The 19,392-nt window shown below is 43.5% G+C and overlaps 1 protein-coding gene across 6 annotated transcripts in view; it reads right to left on the minus strand.

Annotated features, from left to right (window-relative positions):
- The window catches only part of DYNC2H1 (dynein cytoplasmic 2 heavy chain 1), a 256,601-nt gene that overhangs the window by 115,048 nt on the left and 122,161 nt on the right, over positions 1 to 19,392 (minus strand). For all 6 annotated transcript variants that reach the window (XM_059418474.1, XM_059418477.1, XM_059418470.1 and 3 more), the window contains 7 exons: positions 18,460 to 18,603; positions 15,070 to 15,159; positions 8,957 to 9,022; positions 7,186 to 7,236; positions 6,340 to 6,417; positions 2,559 to 2,690; positions 1,579 to 1,651 (listed from right to left, as the gene is read on the minus strand). In XM_059418474.1, the coding sequence (XP_059274457.1) occupies positions 1,579 to 1,651; positions 2,559 to 2,690; positions 6,340 to 6,417; positions 7,186 to 7,236; positions 8,957 to 9,022; positions 15,070 to 15,159; positions 18,460 to 18,603 (634 nt within the window). The remainder of the gene's footprint in view (positions 1 to 1,578; positions 1,652 to 2,558; positions 2,691 to 6,339; positions 6,418 to 7,185; positions 7,237 to 8,956; positions 9,023 to 15,069; positions 15,160 to 18,459; positions 18,604 to 19,392) is intronic.

Here is a 19,392-nt window from a genome sequence, read left to right on the forward strand (position 1 = left end):
GACTTTGTATCCTGCCATGTTACTGAATTGCTGTAGGAGTTCTAGTAGTTTGGGGGTGGAGCCTTTGGGTTTTCCATATAAAGAATCATGTCGGGGCACCTGGGTGGCTCAGTGGGTTAAGCCACTGCCTTCGGCTCAGGTCATGATCTCAGGGTCCTGGGATCGAGTCCCGCATCAGGCTCTCTGCTCAGCAGGGAGCCTGCTTCCTCCTCTCTCTCTCTCTGCCTGCCTCTCTGCCTACTTGTGATCTCTCTGTCAAATAAATAATAAAATATTTAAAAAAAAAAAAAAAGAATCATGTCATCTGATTGAAGCAGTGAGATTGAAGCAGTGATCAAAAACCTCCCAAAAACCAAGAGCCCAGGACCTGATGGATTCCCTGGGGAATTCTATCAAACTTTCAAAGAAGAAATAACACCTATTCTCCTGAAGTTGTTTCAAAAAATTGAAACAGAAGGAAAACTTCCAGACTCCTTTTATGAAGCCAGCATCCCCAAACCAGGCAAAGACTCTACCAAAAAGGAGAATTTCAGACCAATATCACTGATGAATATGGATGCTAAGATTCTCAACAAGATCCTAGCAAACAGGATCCAACAGCACATTAAAAAGATTATCCACCATGACCAGGTGGGATTCATCCCTGGGCTACAAGGATGGTTCAACATTCGCAAATCAATCAATGTGATAGAACAAATTAATAAGAACAGAGAGAAGAACCACATGATCCTCTCCATCGATGCAGAAAAAGCATTTGACAAGATACAGCATCCGTTCCTGATTAAAATGCTTCAAAGTATAGGGATAGAGGGAACATTCCTGAACTTCATCAAATCTATCTATGACAGACCTACAGCAAATATCATCCTCAATGAGAAAAAGCTTGCATCCTTCCCGTTGAGATCAGGAACATGACAAGGATGCCCACTCTCACCACTCTTGTTCAACATAGTGTTAGAAGCCCTAGCAACAGCAATCAGACAACAAAGGGAAATAAAAGGTATCCAAATTGGCAATGAAGAAGTCAAACTCTCTCACCTTAACGTCATTTTTCCAAATTCTCTTGAGCAAATCAAAACAAAGTATAGTTTATTTAAAAATGAGTAACTTTTAATTCTTTCTGATAAGACTATCAGAGATTTAAAAAATGGATTGCACAGCTTATAACCCGAAAGACAAACAAATACTTCACTTTTTGTTTGGAGAAAAAAATAATTCATTTTGAAGCCTCCCCAGCCCCCCGGCCAAGACTGTGGTTATTTTTTTGTTTTACTTTAATTATCTAAGTCAAACATTGATTCCCTGCTTTTAAGTCCTAACTAAGAACAAATGTATTAATGCCTAAAGGGCTTTCACCATACAATAATTCTGTAAATTTCAAACACCATAAGTAAATACAGGATCTCAACTATGCATCAGACCTAACACAACATTAAGTTCAATCACATCCAGTAGAGTTTTGAAGATAAGCAGAAGGAAAGAAAAGATCTAATCTTCTAAACCAAGGTCAGCATAAACAAAACGTCTGCGGGAGCCAAGGTCCTGCGGCCAGTGGCCTGGCTGCAGCCGGGGACTTACCCAGAGCTCGGCAGGCAAACAGAGCCATGGCGCTCTGCAGTCGGTCTGGCCTCAGCGCCTGCACCACCAGCACCTGCCGACAAAGCGCAGGGAAGGTTAAACACAGAACCCTGGACATTTCACACCAGCGTCACTGTTACTGAACGAACAAATCTTCCCGCGGGGATATGTCCACACCGATCATCGTCCCACTATTTACTTACACAAAATGCTATGTGTTTAAGAGCGAAAATGTTACTAAAATGCACTGATTTCCTCCAACTTCTCATCAAAAGCCACCGCGAGCAAGTAGTGGTCACGGGTGAGCTGTGTCTTCTGCATCTCACAAGGGGCCGCTCAGCCGGTGAAACAAGGGTTATGTAAGGGCTTTCTGATGACAGGACAACAGAGGCCCCCAAACCCTGCCTAAAATTTTCACATCACTCTTCTTATGCTCAATTATGTGTTTCCCTAGATGTTGAAGTTATCAAGTAGTTTCTCTTGGTTTTGTTTCCTTCTTGTTTGAAGCCACCCTTGGTAAAGTGTCACTCCCCGCAGCGACGTGGGCAGGACAGGAGCACTGGGAGCCAAGAGAAGAGAGGCACATGGAGGGGCACAGGCCCAGACACCCGTCCCCGGGGCGCCTGCTGGCACTCGGCCTCTGCCCTGAAGGCCTGCATGGGCTAGAGGGGGGCAAATACCTTGCCACGTGCCCCGAGGCCTTTTCTGGAGACACGGTCCCGGGAGGTGAGGGGCAAGCCTGTGCAAACTACACCTGAAGCCCCTTCTCTCAGACTTGGTCTCTAGAGCACAGACACCCTCAAGCGGAGGCAGAGGGGTCCCACCAGCCACTCTGTGGGGACTCCATGTCCAGGGGAATGGCACAGGCACAAGGCCCTTCCCCAAGGCAACGTGACATGACCCCCAAAGGCAGAGCCCTCCTGTAAACAGCTTCAGAGTGAGACAGACGCCAGGTACTCTGAGGCAGTTAGCAAACTCACCTGTTGAAACAAGGACACTTTCTTTGCCAGAATAGACGGGAACTCTTGTTCACACACGGAGTTGTGATAGTAGGTCCGCCACAGACCCACGTCGTCGAAGCAGAGGGTCTGGTACAGGCTGGGGAGAGCGATCTGAAACACAGACATGACACTGAGCGGTGAGCGACAAGCAGACCCGGGGTGTGTCTGTGTGTGTGTGTGTGTGTGTGTGTGTACGTGTACACGTGCATATGTGTGCGTATATGCATGTGTATGTGCATGTGTGTGTGTGTGTGTGCACCTTTTTTTGTCCATCTGTCAGCCATTTGTATGCCTTCTTCACAAAAATGTCTGTTCCAGTCTTTTGCCCATTAGAGAAGAATTTCTTAGTATAATTTTTTGGAGTATATATGCTACATCAGTTTCAGATAAACAACACGGTGATCCAAATCTCTAAACGCTGCGGGGCTCCGCAGCGTCACCACAGTAGCGTCACCTGGCCCCACGGAACACCATGGCCTCACCCGACCACACCCCTCTGCGGTGCCTGCTGTTTCCGTGACTTACTCCTTCCCTTACTTCACCCATCTTGCCTGTCCCTCTTCCCTCTGGCAGCCTCTCCTCCAAACTCTCGCCAACTTTGGACTGCAAGGTCAGCGATGTGCGGCAGGAGAGAGGGAGAAGGGTCACGGAAACAGTGGCGCACTGGGAAGACCGGTGCATGTGCGGACACTAGAACGGCACGTATCACGGCCCGGAGCCAAGTGCTCAGGGATGCGTCATCCAAGTAGCTCTACTCATCCCTAAATAACCCATCATATTGCCCAAATTTCGTGAGGGAACCTAACTAAAATTAAACTTATACAATAGAAAATAAGTACATTTCACTTCAAATATTGTAATAAGTGATCTAAGCCTATGAGGAGAACCCCTGATGGCCGCCTGTGAAATCCAGTGGCTGTTGGTGTGTAAGCGCCCACTGCTGCCTCTACGTGCTGCGCGGCGTGTAATCACCATTTCCGGCCAGAAATCTGAGGCAGCGTGGCGGCGTGTCTGTTCCGCTGGAGTCTGGGCCCAGCGTGGAACCCCCCAGTCCGCACACCAGTACTTGTCAGGAGTCCCCGCGCGCAGGTGGGCTCGGCCGGTGCAGCCTGTCCCGACTGACAGCCCCGACCTGGCCCCCAAAGGCGCAGTGCCCACCCGTCGCAGACACGAAGCACGAGGGGCCCGACTCAGGAGAAGCCAACTGACGACAAAGCAGCCTGCGCTAACTGGACTCCCAGGCGAACAGACCATCCGCAGCTGCGGGAGCCTCAGACTCTGCCGCAACGAGCCCGGGTTCAAATCCTGGCCCGGCTTCTAATTGACCATGTCACTCTGTGCCTGGTCTTCGCATCCAACAAGCGAGGACAGTACCAGCAGCTACCTCATCGGGGGGCTGAACACACTGCGTGAGGTGATCGGCTTTCACATTCCGCACGATGCGGTGGGCCACCAGTGGGTCACCCGCCAGTCACCCGTCAGTCACCGCGAGCCATCTGGCGGTTTTCAGCACGTGTCACCACCCTGAGGCAGCCACCATACACAGCAGGGAGGAAGGAAAGAGAAGAAACACACAGATTCCGAGGACAGTCGGCTCGCGCCCCCTCCCCACAGAAGCGCCCATGTGGCCTGAGTTCAGAACACGGACAGAAGCCTGGGCAGCTGGGCTCCAGAACCGCGGCCCACGCCCCACCCTCAGCACCCACCTCCCACTCGGGAATGCAGGGAGGAAGACGGGGAGTCCTGGGAGACAGAGAAGGAAAACACGGTAGTTGGAAAATCAAATACTGAAGGCTTTGACTTTGGTGTCAGAAGGCCTGAGCTGCAGTCTCAGCTCCAGAACTTCCACCTGCTTGACTGACTCCGTGATTCAGCCTCTCCCTACCTCACCTGCCTCTTTTCTGAAACCGGCATAATTACGGCCTCATCAGGTTACTGTGATGATAAAGCAAGATAATATGCGCAAAGCATTTAACGATTGCTTGGCACATAATGCATCTTCAAAAATATGTGTTAAGTTAAAAAGAAACCTTAGGCTCATTCATTTAACTCACTACTATTGACTTTCATTTCTCATCTGTAAAAAGGGAACTTAATAATACCTGTCTCAGGGTTGGTATAATAACTAAATAAGATAAATCATGTAGAATCACTAAATTGTATGCCTGAAACTAATACTGAACTATATATTAGCTGTAATTTAAATAAAAACAAAAAATGAAATGAATGAGGTAATCCACTTAAAAATGTTTTGTTAACTGATAATGAAATGTTAACATGTATTATAAACCTTCTTTCAATAGGAAAGCTGGCTTCCCTAAATGTTTTGCATTTCCTTACTTAAAAAGAAATGAGTATGTGGGGCAAAAAAAGTATCATTACAATTTTTGGGTTACAAATGTAAGATTTTGTTCCCCAAGTGTAACTAGAGATCAGCTAGAGATCAAACAATAATCATTAATTTTCTCATTCGGAATTCATGAGCCAGGTCTTAGGACTGTGTCAGAAGTGTTTCACAAGGTAACAAACTCCTAGAAAGAAGGAACCAAGACTTTTATACATCTGTGCTCTCCTCTGTCAACCAGCAGATTACAAATACTTCGTAAATACTATCACTTAACAGAATGCATGAACGAGGTGAAACCTACATCCCTGTTTTGTCATTAGCTTGTCCGCTCATCTTCATGTGTACAACTGGAACAGGTGTGTAACAGAGAGCGAACTATGCGTTGAGGGTACAGCGGGCACTTACTGAACAGAGGAACGTACCAGTCAGGTTTTGCACTGTCGGGGACAGCAAGCCTGACCAGGCGCGGATCCCAGTCTCTATGCACTGCAAGCTGGGAGAAACGACCGACACACTGCATCGTTCTGACTCAGGAGGACAAGTGCTGTGACGTAGGAATGTTCAAGATGGATGCCAACAGAAGAGACAGGATGAAGAAAGTATGTCCTCAAATGCGAAAGCGATGTCTGCCAGGTGAGCGCGGCCACAGGGCAGGCCGGCTAGAGGGAGCAGCCGCGGGAAGTGTAAGTGCGAGAAACCATGTGGGGACAGACTGGAGATAGTAGGGAAGAGGCAGGCAAGGAGCAGGCCACAGACTGTCTTCTCTCCTACGCAAATGACAACGACTTGACCCTGGGAGCGATAACCAGCCCTCAGAAGGCTTTAGTAGAGCACACACTGAAGTGTGAGTCAGCTTTAAAACATAAAGGATACAACGAAACAGAGGCCTAAGATCGGAAGCAGAGGCTCTGCAGCAAAGCCCCGGTGAATGGTAAGAGTCACAATTCAGGGAGCGATGCCAAGGACAGAGAGGGGCGTGGGCGAGGGAGGGACCGCGAGGACGGGGAGGAGCTGCGGGCAAGGGACAGTTCAAAGATGAATAAAGCGAGAGAAACAGTTTGAATCGGAAACTCCTAAGTGCACTGCATCTCTCTACCAATCCTGAATTAGTCTATCGATAAGGCCTCCACACTCCATATCGTATCCTCTGTTTCCTTCTCTTCTACCCCCTGCGGGTGCACCACACAGAACCTTGTGCCATGGAGACCAGACGTGTGTGTGCTGGAGGAAAGATGTAGCTCAGGATTAAAGGACTAATCAGAACAGAGTAACTCTCTTGACGTCCTTTACCCAGGGCTCTGATGGCAGTCACCGCAGTATCAACACTGAGATGAACAGGGAGCATCTGAAGAAAGAAACAGGACTCGGACGCAGAAGCTGCAGCACCCCCCACAGCAGGAAAGTCGCGAGTACCTTCAGTGTGGCCACTGCCCAGCTGCGCTCCTGGTCTATCCATGACGGGAGCTGATCCCGGATCCTCTGCTGGGAGTCCTTCGGAAAAGCAACGTATTTGGTGACATTCAGACTTAGAAAAATTTAGTAAGAGACTAGCTAACTGTATGAACTCTGATTTGAAAAACTCATTCTGTGTATTATTACTTCATTTGTTTTACGATTGTAAAATTCTATACAACACTATTGTAAAATTCATTCAATGTAACAAGGTATAATAACCATCTACACAAACGTTGCATTCATTTTCATTGTATATTATCTTTTATGAAGCTTAAAAATATAATATAATAAAAATGGCCACAGATTTATATTATTTTTAATAATATCTTGCATTTCATACATAATCTAGATTTTGCATTACAGTTTGGGTATTCTGCTTTGAAGAAAACTATGATTCATTACATGTTCAAATAGAAAAGTAGTAGAGAAAAAGCTAAACTTGAATAAAGTTATCGAAAATTTTTAAAAACATTTTAAACTTCAGCTATACGAGAATTTTCCTAGTCATAACACAAAATTCTATTTTTTCAGGATTTTAAAGTGTTCTTGGGATAAAATGTGTACTGAAAGAAACTGCATTAGTTTCTTAGTATTTAATTAGTATTATTTTCATAAGAATATATGTCTCTAAGGACAAAAATATTTAGATCTGTTTTATAGTATGGTAGTAGAGCCAAGAATATATTCTCTAGTTAAAGTATAATTTCAACAGAACTGTAAAATTTCTCTGAAGCAAATATCTCAGGAAGCCAAAGAGAGAACTACTTTCCCTAAGAGTGAAATAATTTTATTATTTTTACTTACAGCTTTCCGCAACATGTCTCCAACAACCACACCTGTAAACGTATCCCATTCCTATTGAATAAAAATATGATTTACTCAAAAAATATAAAAATACTAACCAGCTAACACAATTTTCTCAATTTCCCTATAAGATGGCTTACAGTGCAGCTTTCTAAGGACATGGAAAAAAAAAACAATAAAACTCATGTCATGTCTTCCCTTTCTGGTTCAACACTGACATCAAGAATGAGTTCATGTAGTAACATAACACATTCCTAGGCAAACAATGAGCAATAATTTTACTAAAGCAAAAGCCTAACAAGCAAAAGCCTATATATATATATACAATGCTTCAACATCCACAAATTTACATGTTGTGTTCAGTCAGAGTTTATCTTATTTGCCCCATTATATGCCATTTTTCACTAATAAATAAGCAATAAAGTGCATCAAAAATTTAAAAAATTCTGTATGCCGGGAAAAAATAGAGAAAAGTACTTCCATTAGCTTATCTTTTCCAGCAGATTAGGAGAAGACTGCCATTATTCTTTTTTTAAATTAATCCATAGAATCATGACTGACCCAGGGCTACAGAATCTAGTGCTCCAAGATCTCGGTCTTTACCCTGACCTCCCTGCAGGTAATAATGGGCACTAGCATAGTCCTTGTTATGTACTGGTCAGCAAATAAAGAGAAAACATATAAAACTTGAGAGCAATATGGAAAAAACCAAAATTACTTCCTGCCTCCACCCAGCATGACCACTCACTCCTCTTCACTGAAATCATACAGTCATGATCAGTCATGATGGAATAGAAATGGTTACTATTACTAGACGGGGGTCAGAGAAAAATGTTCTCTTCCCAATATTTACGTACACTCCGGCAGGGAAAACCAGGGAATATTAAGTCTTACACAGTGCAGAATTTACTGATCATGGTGAAAAACACGATTCAGGGGAGGGAAAGGCATCAAAGCTAATGGTGGAAATAAAAGGGAGTCAAATCCACAAATTCAGGAGAAACAATACAAGTTGGCCAGAGCAAGAGAGAAAAACAGGCACATGGAAAGGTCTGCATTCTTCAAGTTTGATTCCAATAAGGAGAGCCCAGGACATGAAATCCGACCAAGCAGCGGGGATGGTCACAGCTGGACTGTCTGTCTGTCTGTGTGCTATTCCCCAACCTCGACGCTCAGCTCTCACTGATGACGGTGACACCAAAACCAGAAAATCGCTTACAAATAACTTTTTAAATGTCAGAAGCACACCAGAGATAGATTGGTTAGCTCTAACCTGAAGCAGGTTCTTTTCAAGGGGGAGAGTTTGATAGGGCAGACCAGGAATGAAGTTATAGACAACGAAGATGAATTATACATAAAAGACTAACACAGGGCTCTGGGCTCCAGGAGGTTTCTGGAAACGGCCCACCTTCTTGCTTCCCTTGCTGACTCAGAGCAAGTCAGTGAAGGGGGTTGGCAGCTGTCCACCAGCACTGTTTCACTTTGTGTATGTGTCAGCTCCACTGCCGTGCGAGCAAGACAAGTAGGGGACTGGGGTTCAGAAAGGTCTAGAAACACTGGGGTAAGTCACTCTGCCTCACCATCCCTTCCACATGCTGGGCCCACCCAGAGGGGAGAAGCAGAAATCAGCATCTTGCACTAAATTTTTAACTTAGTAAAAAATCAATAGGTTGATAATTTCTAGACAAAGTTATTTCTACTCCAACCATAAATCTGCCCATTACCAAACTTCTATGTAACTCTAACAGTCTCCTCCCTTAACCCCACTTACATTTTCTTGAAAAAGTTCAGGATGCATGCCTCGAACAAAATGCAAAGCAAACATCAACTGATCAGCCTGAAAAGAATAACAAATGTTATCTTGCTGTTTCTAAATTTGTGTTTTCAGAAAAGCACAGTACTGATAGGAATCTTTAAATTATCTACTTTTACCAATATAAGAAATGACTATCCCAGTGGCCCCTCCACAAAACAATATTTCCAAGTTGTAGGTGGGAAGGATAGAGAAAGTACCTGAAGTTTTAGAGAAAACATTAAAGATCAGTCATCATATAACTGTATATATACATCATATAATTTATATTTATTGATGTATATCATATAAATGCATATGTATCATTTATATATACATCATATAATTTATGTATTAATAATATACATCATATAATTCTATGATTTAAAAACACAGGTTTATTTAACAAGCTGAAATCCAATTTTGAGGTCTGAATTACCATAAAGATCAACCCCCTGCATTAGTAATCTTCAATCTGTCATTGTGTATGCTTACATGATCCAGAACATTCTCTATGCCCTTAAATCAAGGTATTTCATTTCTAGAAAGTTATGCAAAGGGATGATGAATGTATTTATAGATAAGAAATGAGGGCATTTGATGCAAGATTTTTTATTATGGAGGAAAAACTGAAACAAACCAAATGTTCAAAAGTTTATCATAAATAATATTCAAATCAAAATATATAACATAGCCCATATACAATGGAAAGAAGGGCAATATGTTCATATAAACATATACGGATAAATACCTGCCAAAAAAATTGAAAAAAATGGAATCAATTTTTATTGGTGATTTACTTTTACAACCATAAGTTATTTTTGGTTTCTTCTTTTTCTCTTAAGTGTATTTTGTAAATTTTCTAAAATAAACATCTCATTTCTGTTTAAAAATACAGTAAATGCTTATTAAAAACAACAAAAAATCATCTACTCTAATACCATCTTTCCCGCCAGTTTATAGTTTAAGCATTTTATATAGCTTCCCCCACACTATAAATAACATTTTATATCTCATACGTGCATATGATTATAAATCTACACCTAGGCTAACTATAAGGGCTGTAGAGACTACCAGCAAGTGATCTCCTCACCTGCGGGAAAATCACCCCTCTGTCGGAAAGATTCAGTGTCTTGAATAACACGAGAGGATAATTTCCTTTATGAAAGTATATGTTACACATGTATACACAAGTACTCAACGAATGCCTATTAAGTGAATAAATAAAAACCATGTGTTTACAACTATAACATAGTCAATGCCTGAAAAAAAAAGTTCTCAAAGCAGAAAAACTATAAGCAGATGGCCATCACTCGGGTGTGGAAAAAATGTTATAACCAACTACTATGTGTGTGAAATAACTCCCATGTGGCTTAAAAATATAAAAAGCAGGACACACCATCTGAGGAGATGTGCGGTGTTCTCAGGTATCAGGGAGTATGAGTCACGTGGCCCAACCAGGCTCACCAGGATCTCTGTCGATGGTGTTCCCGGCTGAAAATGGCCAAAGAAGCTGTTGCTGGCAGTCAGCCGTAGTATTTAGAAACAGTATTCTAATAAAGAACAATTATGACTCAAAAGTACGCCTAAAAATTAATTTACTGAGAGACAAGAGAACATATTATTTCTAAATAAACCGGAGTCAAATTAAGAATGAAGATCAAGCTTACAAACTTCCTGCGTACTTATTTCAAACAATAACAACAAAAAACCTGCCAATAGCTAGTTGAGAAAACATTTTGTGCCTCCAATGTCCTTGATCTACACTGCTCATCAGACCAGAAAATTTAGGGTTTTTTAGTTCAATGTCAATTTATCTCATCACACTTGGGTTCTCTTACAAAATTCTTTACTATCAAGGGGCCATATAATAAGCAGCCTCTCAAGTGATTATCAACATAATTAGCATGAAGAGAGAGCATTAGGAGATGACTACATGGTATGACTCAGCCACACAGTGCATCCTCTGTCATTACACGTGCTGGTCAATGTTCACAAAGGGTAAAACCATTAGCACAGGACTCAGAAGAGATATGGGAATCCTCAAGTGCATGTCTCGGCTGGGACACAGTTCACCTTTTCAGACACAACCATTCAGCTTTACCCCCAGCCGGTCAGCCCAAGTCTCCGGCATCCAGCAGAGTGGGTTTAAATTCCAGTTCCGACATCCTCTACATCCAGAAAACCTACAGAAAGGTGCTAGCTCTAAATCTTGATTTCCTCCCTTCTAGAATGGGGTTGTTGTAGGAATTAAGTAACAATGCATGTCCTTGCACAGTGCCTGGAACATTGGAAGGTGACAGAAAATAACTACCCACTTTGCAGTCACCTGATGTACTACATAATACTGCACTGAAGAGGAAATTTATCTTAAAAAATTCTATAAACCGCATGATTCTCAGAGATTAAGAAGCAGTAGGAAGAAGAAGAGTACTCTACACTATTCATCACTCGCAAACACACTCAGGGAAAGTATAAAACAGATGTTACCGTATGAACTTGCTCTAATCTACACAATACTGAGACAGCACCGACCTTGAGTACCCACACTTGTGCTCGAAGTCACACGTTTTAATGAATAATTATATGCAATCCAACTCTACTTATGAAAATCTAAAGAGTTAGATAAATGCTAAGTTTCAAAATTTCCTAAGCAGAAGAAAATGATCCAAATTATCAGGATTCATTTTAACAGCAACAAGTTAAAAAATTTATAAACAGCCAATCAAAGAACGTCCACTTTTCTGTTAAAGAAAACACATTTTGACAGGAAAAAATACCAGAATCCAAATTCAATGATTTGTCAGAGAAATACAATCATGAGACACTAGGATTTTACTTTGAAAATGTATGATTCATCTGTATTTTACTCAACTAGCCAATTCATTGGAAGAGGGAGGTGAGGGAAGCTCTCCACACCTCACCAGACAGTCTTTCTGCACCACATCAGAGCTCCCTTAGGAAATACTTCTGCAAGGAAGGGCAAACACTGAGAGTACAGGCTCTCCGAGGCCTCTTTCCAACCCTTTTCTCTACTCTCATGCAATATATGTGGAAATTATTTAACACTCCAACGAAACTTCCACTACTTTGTATCTACTCCAAGTGATAAACTGGGATGAAGAAATTACCTGGAGAAGTACTAACTTGCACTCAGTTCCATTATAATCATAAATTTTGGGGAACCAAGTATACTACTTATGCTATAATTGTCCAAAATACTTTGGTTATTGAAAGAAACACTTTTTGGTCACTTGGAGAAGAAGAATGGCAGAGCCAATGACCTCAAGGGAAAGAGCTCAACAGCTTTCTCCATTTGGTTTGGTTTATTAAAAGTCCAAAGTTTCTGCTACAAAACAAGTCAATCATTTTTGTTCCATGTCAAGCTGGTTTTCTGTGGGTGTGACATGACCACTAATAACCCAGCTTCTGTTTTAGGGTCTCTCGTTGTCACAACGCTGTCACCAACACACCAGCAACATCAGCAAGAGAGACTGGCAGGCAGGGTAATGTGAAGGTGACTGCTACAAATACAAAAACCTCTCACTAAAATATGAAATCAGTTCCACCTTAGGTCAGATTACAATGCTCAGTTTTGAGAAATTATCTCATTGCTCTACAATTCCTGTGCTTTCTTGTTATGCAACGCTGGAACTCCGTGGATTGCTGAATTCACACTGATAGAGAAACCTGAGTATCAGAAACCAGACAGTCCATCACCAGTTAAAACACGACTCTAGAATTATACATGACAGCTTTCTAAAGGTGAGTGTTAACTGCTCACAACAGAGAAGTATATCTCAAGACGGGCGATAAGGAATCGCACATGCGCACCACACTGCTGAGGACACCCAGCCTTTGCGCCCCTGTGTCGTGCAACAGGAAGCTGGCTGGAGCCTCACTGCCGTGTGTTTGCACAGGGAGCAGCCCCAAATAAACTTCACTGACAGAGTCAACCGTCTCCACACTGAACATGCACTGTATCTTCCCCTAATTACATGACAGAACACATGACATAAGGGTTTAAATATCATCAGTCAACACAGTGTATTACTAAAAAAAAAGTAAGAACACATAGGCAGAGGCACAGACATACGGATCAGAAACAAGGAATTCTGAACAAGGTGCTGACCTCTGCAGTGAATAGGAAAGTTTCTATTATCTTTCCATTGAAACATTTTTAAACTAAGTGCAGGTCTGTGATATTTTCACAAATCACAGCCTATTTCAGTGTATAGGTCTTGAAAGAAAAGTAAAAAAGCATTAAGTATATTCTTAGGAGAGTGATCAAAATGAAGCTTTGTGGCTCTAATGTATTTGCTAGAAGAATAAGAAAGGTTAAAGCTACAAAGGAAGGGAGAAAAAATGAACCAAGACGGGACCAGGGAGGGAGATAAACCATAAGAGACTGTTAATCTGAGGAAACATACTGAGGGTTGCTGGGGCGTGGTGGGTAGGGACAGGGTGGCTGGGTGATGGGACACTGAGGAGGCCATGTGCTATGTTGAGTGCTGTGAAGTGTGTAAGCCTGAGGAATCACAGATCTGTACCCCTGAGCAAATAATACATTATATGTGAATAAAATAAAAACTAATCATAAGAATTCATAACATAGCAATCAAAAATAAATCCAATGATTAAAAAATAAAATTTAAAAATAATTACAATAAAGTGGACTTGTTCTGTAAACAGCTTATTCTTTAGAATACCAAGAAAATTAACAAACACGGCAAATAAGGAATGTAAAATAAACTTAAAATAAAATAAAGCTTGAAACTCTTTCAGAAAATATTTTTAAGTTGTGTCTGTGTAATAAAAATGCTTAAGTATTATGTGCAAAAATACATTACGCAAATGTTAGAGATGCCATCCTCATATCTACCTAAGGTCATAACGTTTTAGGGACAAATTGGGCTTTGAGATCATCTGCTTATAAGCAGATATTATTAATCTGGTTATTATTAATCTGGATATTATTAATCTTTCTATTTTTTATCAAGTTATGGCTTATAAATATTTTTTATCTCCTCTGAATTTTTATTAAAGCTGTTTATTTTACCTTCCTTATCTGCTTATAATTCCTCATGTATGCAAGTTAAAACTGGGAGCCAAATTTTTAGAAGGATGGCTAATCATAAGAGCTCCAAAATACACATATACACTGTCTATAGACCTATATGGAGTCTCCACAGTTTTCATTAAAGACACATCCCACAGAAATGTCCAACTATAGGTCTTTGAGCATCCAGTAATAATTCCATCTCAAGGAAAGATCATCAACATTCTGACTACTCAAAAAAGTTACTGTCCCCTTCTGAAGAATGTATTAACTGTATCTTTCCCAAGATTTTCTAAGAACCCTACGTACCCACACCCTAGTAACTGTTTCTCTCATGTAGTTAATTGCCTTTACAAAGCTCTTCCTCATCTAGCTCAGCCTATACCCTAAGACCAGTACTTAAAAAAAAAAAAAAAAAAAATCCTAAGTGAAAGCTTCTATTTTCTACAACACTCAAAAATTTCTAAATTACATTTTACTATCTATTCCTCGGGGACCCTTGTAATACGAAGACACCGATGACAAATTTCACAACTCAAGATCAGGCATTAATTTACTTCCTAACGCCAGGAATGAAACCAGTTTTGTCTCCCAACCTAGGAGACACTGGCCATATCAAGAGGTATTTTTGAATTTAACAACTGTGTGGAGGAAGTATTCCCAAACAGACCCCCCAAACGTCCTACTGTGGTGCACACTGGCACCAGTGCTGAGCAGGGGACAGCGGTGCACCTAGAAAATGACCTCCACAGCCTGTCACAGGGTCCTCCTTCTGGGCTGCTGGTGTCCAGAGCCACAGCGGCCGACCCCTACATGTGTGCTCTCTCTTCCTTGCTCGCACTCTCCTCCCTCCCAGCCACAGCCCGCACCGCCGTGAGACCTTCCAGTTAGCAATAAGCATCATTCTGGGAAAGTACCAGAAATGCCAATTTCAATACCTTTCTGTAGGTAAATGTGATACAAGTTAACTGTAATAATGAATCAAATCAAAATACAGGTCGTATTTTATACATGAAAAAACAGTACTTCTTACCTTGAATAGGCAATGGCATATATATTCATAGACCATATGTTTTAATGAGCTGATAAGAGACTGGATTCTCTGTTCTGTATTTTCAGATTCCTATAGATTACAATTAGAAAATTTAAAAAACCATTAGGAAATTTATAAACATGTAAATAATACCCCATAGCATAATCACACCTATAAACTGCTCCTCCAGACTCAAAGCTGATTCTGGAGCAATTATCTTTGTCAATTCAAGGGGCCAAACAAGTACATTAAATTTGTACACTAATACAAGAAAAATATTTGATGTATTTTTCTTTAATGCACAGAATTAAGGATTTCAAAGAATGAAAATTACAGTCAATTTCTAATAAAACAATGTGAATTGAATTTGACGATACCACTTTGATACCTAATGGCATTTAAAATACTATGAGTATGGGCTAAATCCATTTCATTCCTTGTATTATAATAATCAACCCAGCCCCAAAACAGGATGACCAGAACCACCCAATATAAAATTTTCTAATCCTCAATATAAGAACCTGAACAATGTTAAACCACGCCTTCCACGTTAGCTGAAGATGGACAATAACTTCGACCGTGATGCTGTTTAAGAACTCGTACCACCTTTAGTGTTTCGCCTGTTCTCTGCTTCTGTGTGGTACATGACAGCCATGATCTGGAAAATAGCACTAATGGCTGTTCCCTCTGCTTACTAAGAAGGGATTGGTGTGGACACCGACAGAGGGAACTGTCAAGGCTGGTCTGCTCCCCAATAGTGATAGAGCTTTACATCTCACCTCAGGGAGCACTTGGAGGAAACAGCCCGTGAAAGCTCCACTCCGCTGTACTAGTTAGCTAAATTTTCTTGCTTATGATTATAACTGACAAGAAAAAACCTCATACGACAATTGTAACATTTCGAACAACAATTCTAACAGTTTCAAGAACTACATCCAGGATAAGCAGGGTGAGGTGTGACACCGACATAAAACCACACAGGCTGGAGCTCATGTGCAGCAGGCCCTGGCCCGGCCCCAGGGTACCTGTCCTACGTGAGAGCTCACGTGGCAAACAGCCTCTCCCCTTCACTACTGCTTCACGAAGATCACGCACATGCACAATACACACAAACACACACACACACATACACATGCACACATACGGAAACACCAACATGCACATGCACACACAAAATACACACAAACACACACATGCACACACACACAAAGGTCAGTGTTATTCAAGAGCTACACCACCAAAGAATGCCGGTTCCTGAGGAGACACGGAGCTGTGCACCAGAATAACCCAAGTTCTCACTGGGTTCAGGCAGAACTGCTAACCTCTTCACCAGTTCTCATACTCCTTCAGAGTCGCTGACTTTTTTTTTTTTTTTTTAAGATTTCATTTATTTATTTATTTATTTGACAGAAAGAGATCACAAGTAGGCAGAGAGGCAGGCAGAGAGAGAGAGGAGGAAGCCGGCTCCCCGCTGAGCAGAGAGCCCGATGCGGGCCTCGATCCCAGGACCCTGAGATCATGAACTGAGCTGAAGGCAGAGGCTTAACTCACTGAGCCACCCAGGTGCCGTCAGAGTCACTAACTTTGAACAGGAATATTTCTACACTAAAGGAAAAGAAAGAATTTAAAATAAACATATAATTGTGAACTTTTTCTAAGTAATTTATGAGAAATTTATCATGCAAAAATTATTCAAAGATATAATCCACAGTTGGTGGAGACACAGATGGAAAAGGCGTTGTCACTGCCTCGATTGAACACGCCAACAGCATGTGTCCCCAAAGGCAATGAGAGGCATTTGTCTGAGAGCTTACAGACGGGCACTTTAGTCCCAGTCATCCAAGTCTAGGAATTTAACTCAGAAGAAAACTAGAGAAGCAACCCACTGAAAAAAAAAGAAACCGTCAATGTCTGTAGCTGCCTTAAAACACAGGGCCATTCTCTGGGGCGCCTGGGTGGTTCAGTGGGTTAACCCTCTGCCTTCGGCTCAGGTCATGATCTCGGGGTCCTGGGATCAAGCCCCGCATCAGGCTCTCTGCTCAGCAGAGAACCTGCTTCCTCCTCTCTCTGCCTGCCTGTCTACTTGTGATCTCTGTCTGTCAAATAAACAAATAAAATCCTTAAGAAAAACAAAAACAAGGGCGCCTGGGTAGCTCAGTGGGTTAAGCCGCTGCCTTTGGCTCAGGTCATGATCTCAGGGTCCTGGGATCGAGGCCCGCATCGGGCTCTCTGCTCAGCAGGGAGCCTGCTTCCCTCTCTCTCTGCCTTCCTCTCTCTCTACTTGTGATCTCTCTCTGTCAAATAAATAAATAAAATCTTATTAAAAAAAAAACACCTAAAAAAAAAAAAAGAAAAAGAAAAACAAACCCATAGGCCCATTCTCTGACAGCCTCTTGTCAAGAGGTGTGCCCCCCCTGACACCCTCTCGATCCCAGCAGCTTTGGGACTGCTTCCGCCAGACTGCACACAACACAAGTGACACTAACCCCAGGCTGACTTACAACAGCTTCTGCCTCGTGCACCGGAACACACATTCAGCCACCAACATGTCCTACCAGACATCGCAACTCTGTGTGGCATAGAAGTCCAGCTCGGTGTCCTCCTTACCAAGCCCTCTTGCCCCAGGCACCGGGCGAGCAGGGGAGCCTCCCCCTCCCACCCCTGTTCTGCCCCTCCTGTTCCAGCTGACGTCCCAAACACTGTCAAAGAGAGGGGAGCCATCGCTGCTTGGCCCTGGCCAAATTTCCCACAGAAGCCATGAGCTGAAGAAAACCACCGTCAGATCGGCCGAGCCTGGGGTTAGGAAAACGTCTAGATAGCATGTGCGCACAGGGCTCGGACCGTCCGGCCTCACAATCTTTCGAAACACTGTGCAGGTTTCTACGGAGGGCATGAAAGCTGTCCGTGCTATGCTGGGGCTTACTGTAAGGACTGTGCGATACCTGTGGGTGAAGACACCCCCTACCCCTTAGCAGACACACTCCATAAGGCGGAGGACACTCCTCTGGCCTCCTTAGCTACAGAACCTGGCACGGAGCACAGCTCAAATGACTGACAATGACATTTTCAGTGTTGTTTTCTCCAAGGAATGAGATTATGTAGATAATTTCTTAGCCTTATACCATTTTAATGATAATCTATTACTTATGGATTTGTAGTCAGAACTGAAATCATTTCCATTGAGAGGATGGTCACCCCAGGATGGTTGGTATAGAGGGCAAAACAATTCAGCTAGTTTCTGAGCTAGTCTCTTTAGATAGTTTGAAACAGTCCCATTGGCCTTCTGAAAACAGAATTCCAGACAAGTTTTCACAGGCAATTCTCACCCTAAGCCAAGCCCCTAGTCAAGGCACCTCAGCCACTGCCCACTATGGGATAAGGACGGTGTACCTGCTTGTTCCGCAGAGCTCGCTGGAAAAGTCGCAGAAAGGCTGCCAGGCTGAAGCGGTACATGTTGTTAATTTTGGACAAGTCGGAGATGATGAAGTACATCTTGCTGGCGCTGTCAGCCAGGGGAAGGTAGGCATCCCGCTCCTGCAGACCAGAGGGTGGAAAGGTAGCCCTCAGCGCTGGCGCGCACCTGCCACCCTGTGCCCCGCCGGCCGCCCTGCGCGTCCCACACGGGTGCCACACGGTGACATGTCACACAGCACCATATAGCCTGCCTTCCTCTTACAAGACTGAGCACCGCAGATTAAAGAAGTCTCAGCTCCGGGACCACATGCACGGCCCTCTGGAGGGTGCCTGAGGGAGCAGTGAGGGGGGCTGCTCAGCAATCATGCCCCAAGAGAAGCGGTGCGACTGTGCGTGCCCAGAGGGAGGCAGCGTAGGGTCGCTGTTAGGGTGGCCAGACGGCAGGGCACCACCGCCCCTGCGGGGAGGGGAGCGTGGAGACCGCGAGTGTAGAGCGACTGCGAGTGCAGAGCAACTGCGAGTGCAGAGCGACTGCGAGTGTAGAGCATGTGGGTGCTGGTGCCGCAGGAACACTGGTGGAGCGGAGCCTGGACTGGGGGTCAGGCTCCGCGTGGGCGCAGAACAGACGGGAGAGCACACGGACCCCTAGGATGGCAGGGAAGGGGCCCCAACGGGGCAGGGCCTAGTGTTCCCAGCGGGACTTGAGAGTCACTGTGATCCCAGCACCAGATCACAGAGGTGGTGCCATTACGGGGTACCTCGGTGCTGTGCATGCAGGAGGGAGGCCAAGCCCTGTGCTGTGAGACCGGGAAAAGAGGGGTGCACCATCGGCTGGGCTCAGCCAGGGGGCCGGGCTTGCCATGGGCTGCACACCTACTCCAGCAGCAGTTCCCGCAGAGGCTTTCTCAG

Source organism: Mustela nigripes, chromosome 1 (assembly GCF_022355385.1).
Source record: "Mustela nigripes isolate SB6536 chromosome 1, MUSNIG.SB6536, whole genome shotgun sequence".
Taxonomy (NCBI): Eukaryota; Metazoa; Chordata; class Mammalia; order Carnivora; family Mustelidae; genus Mustela; species Mustela nigripes.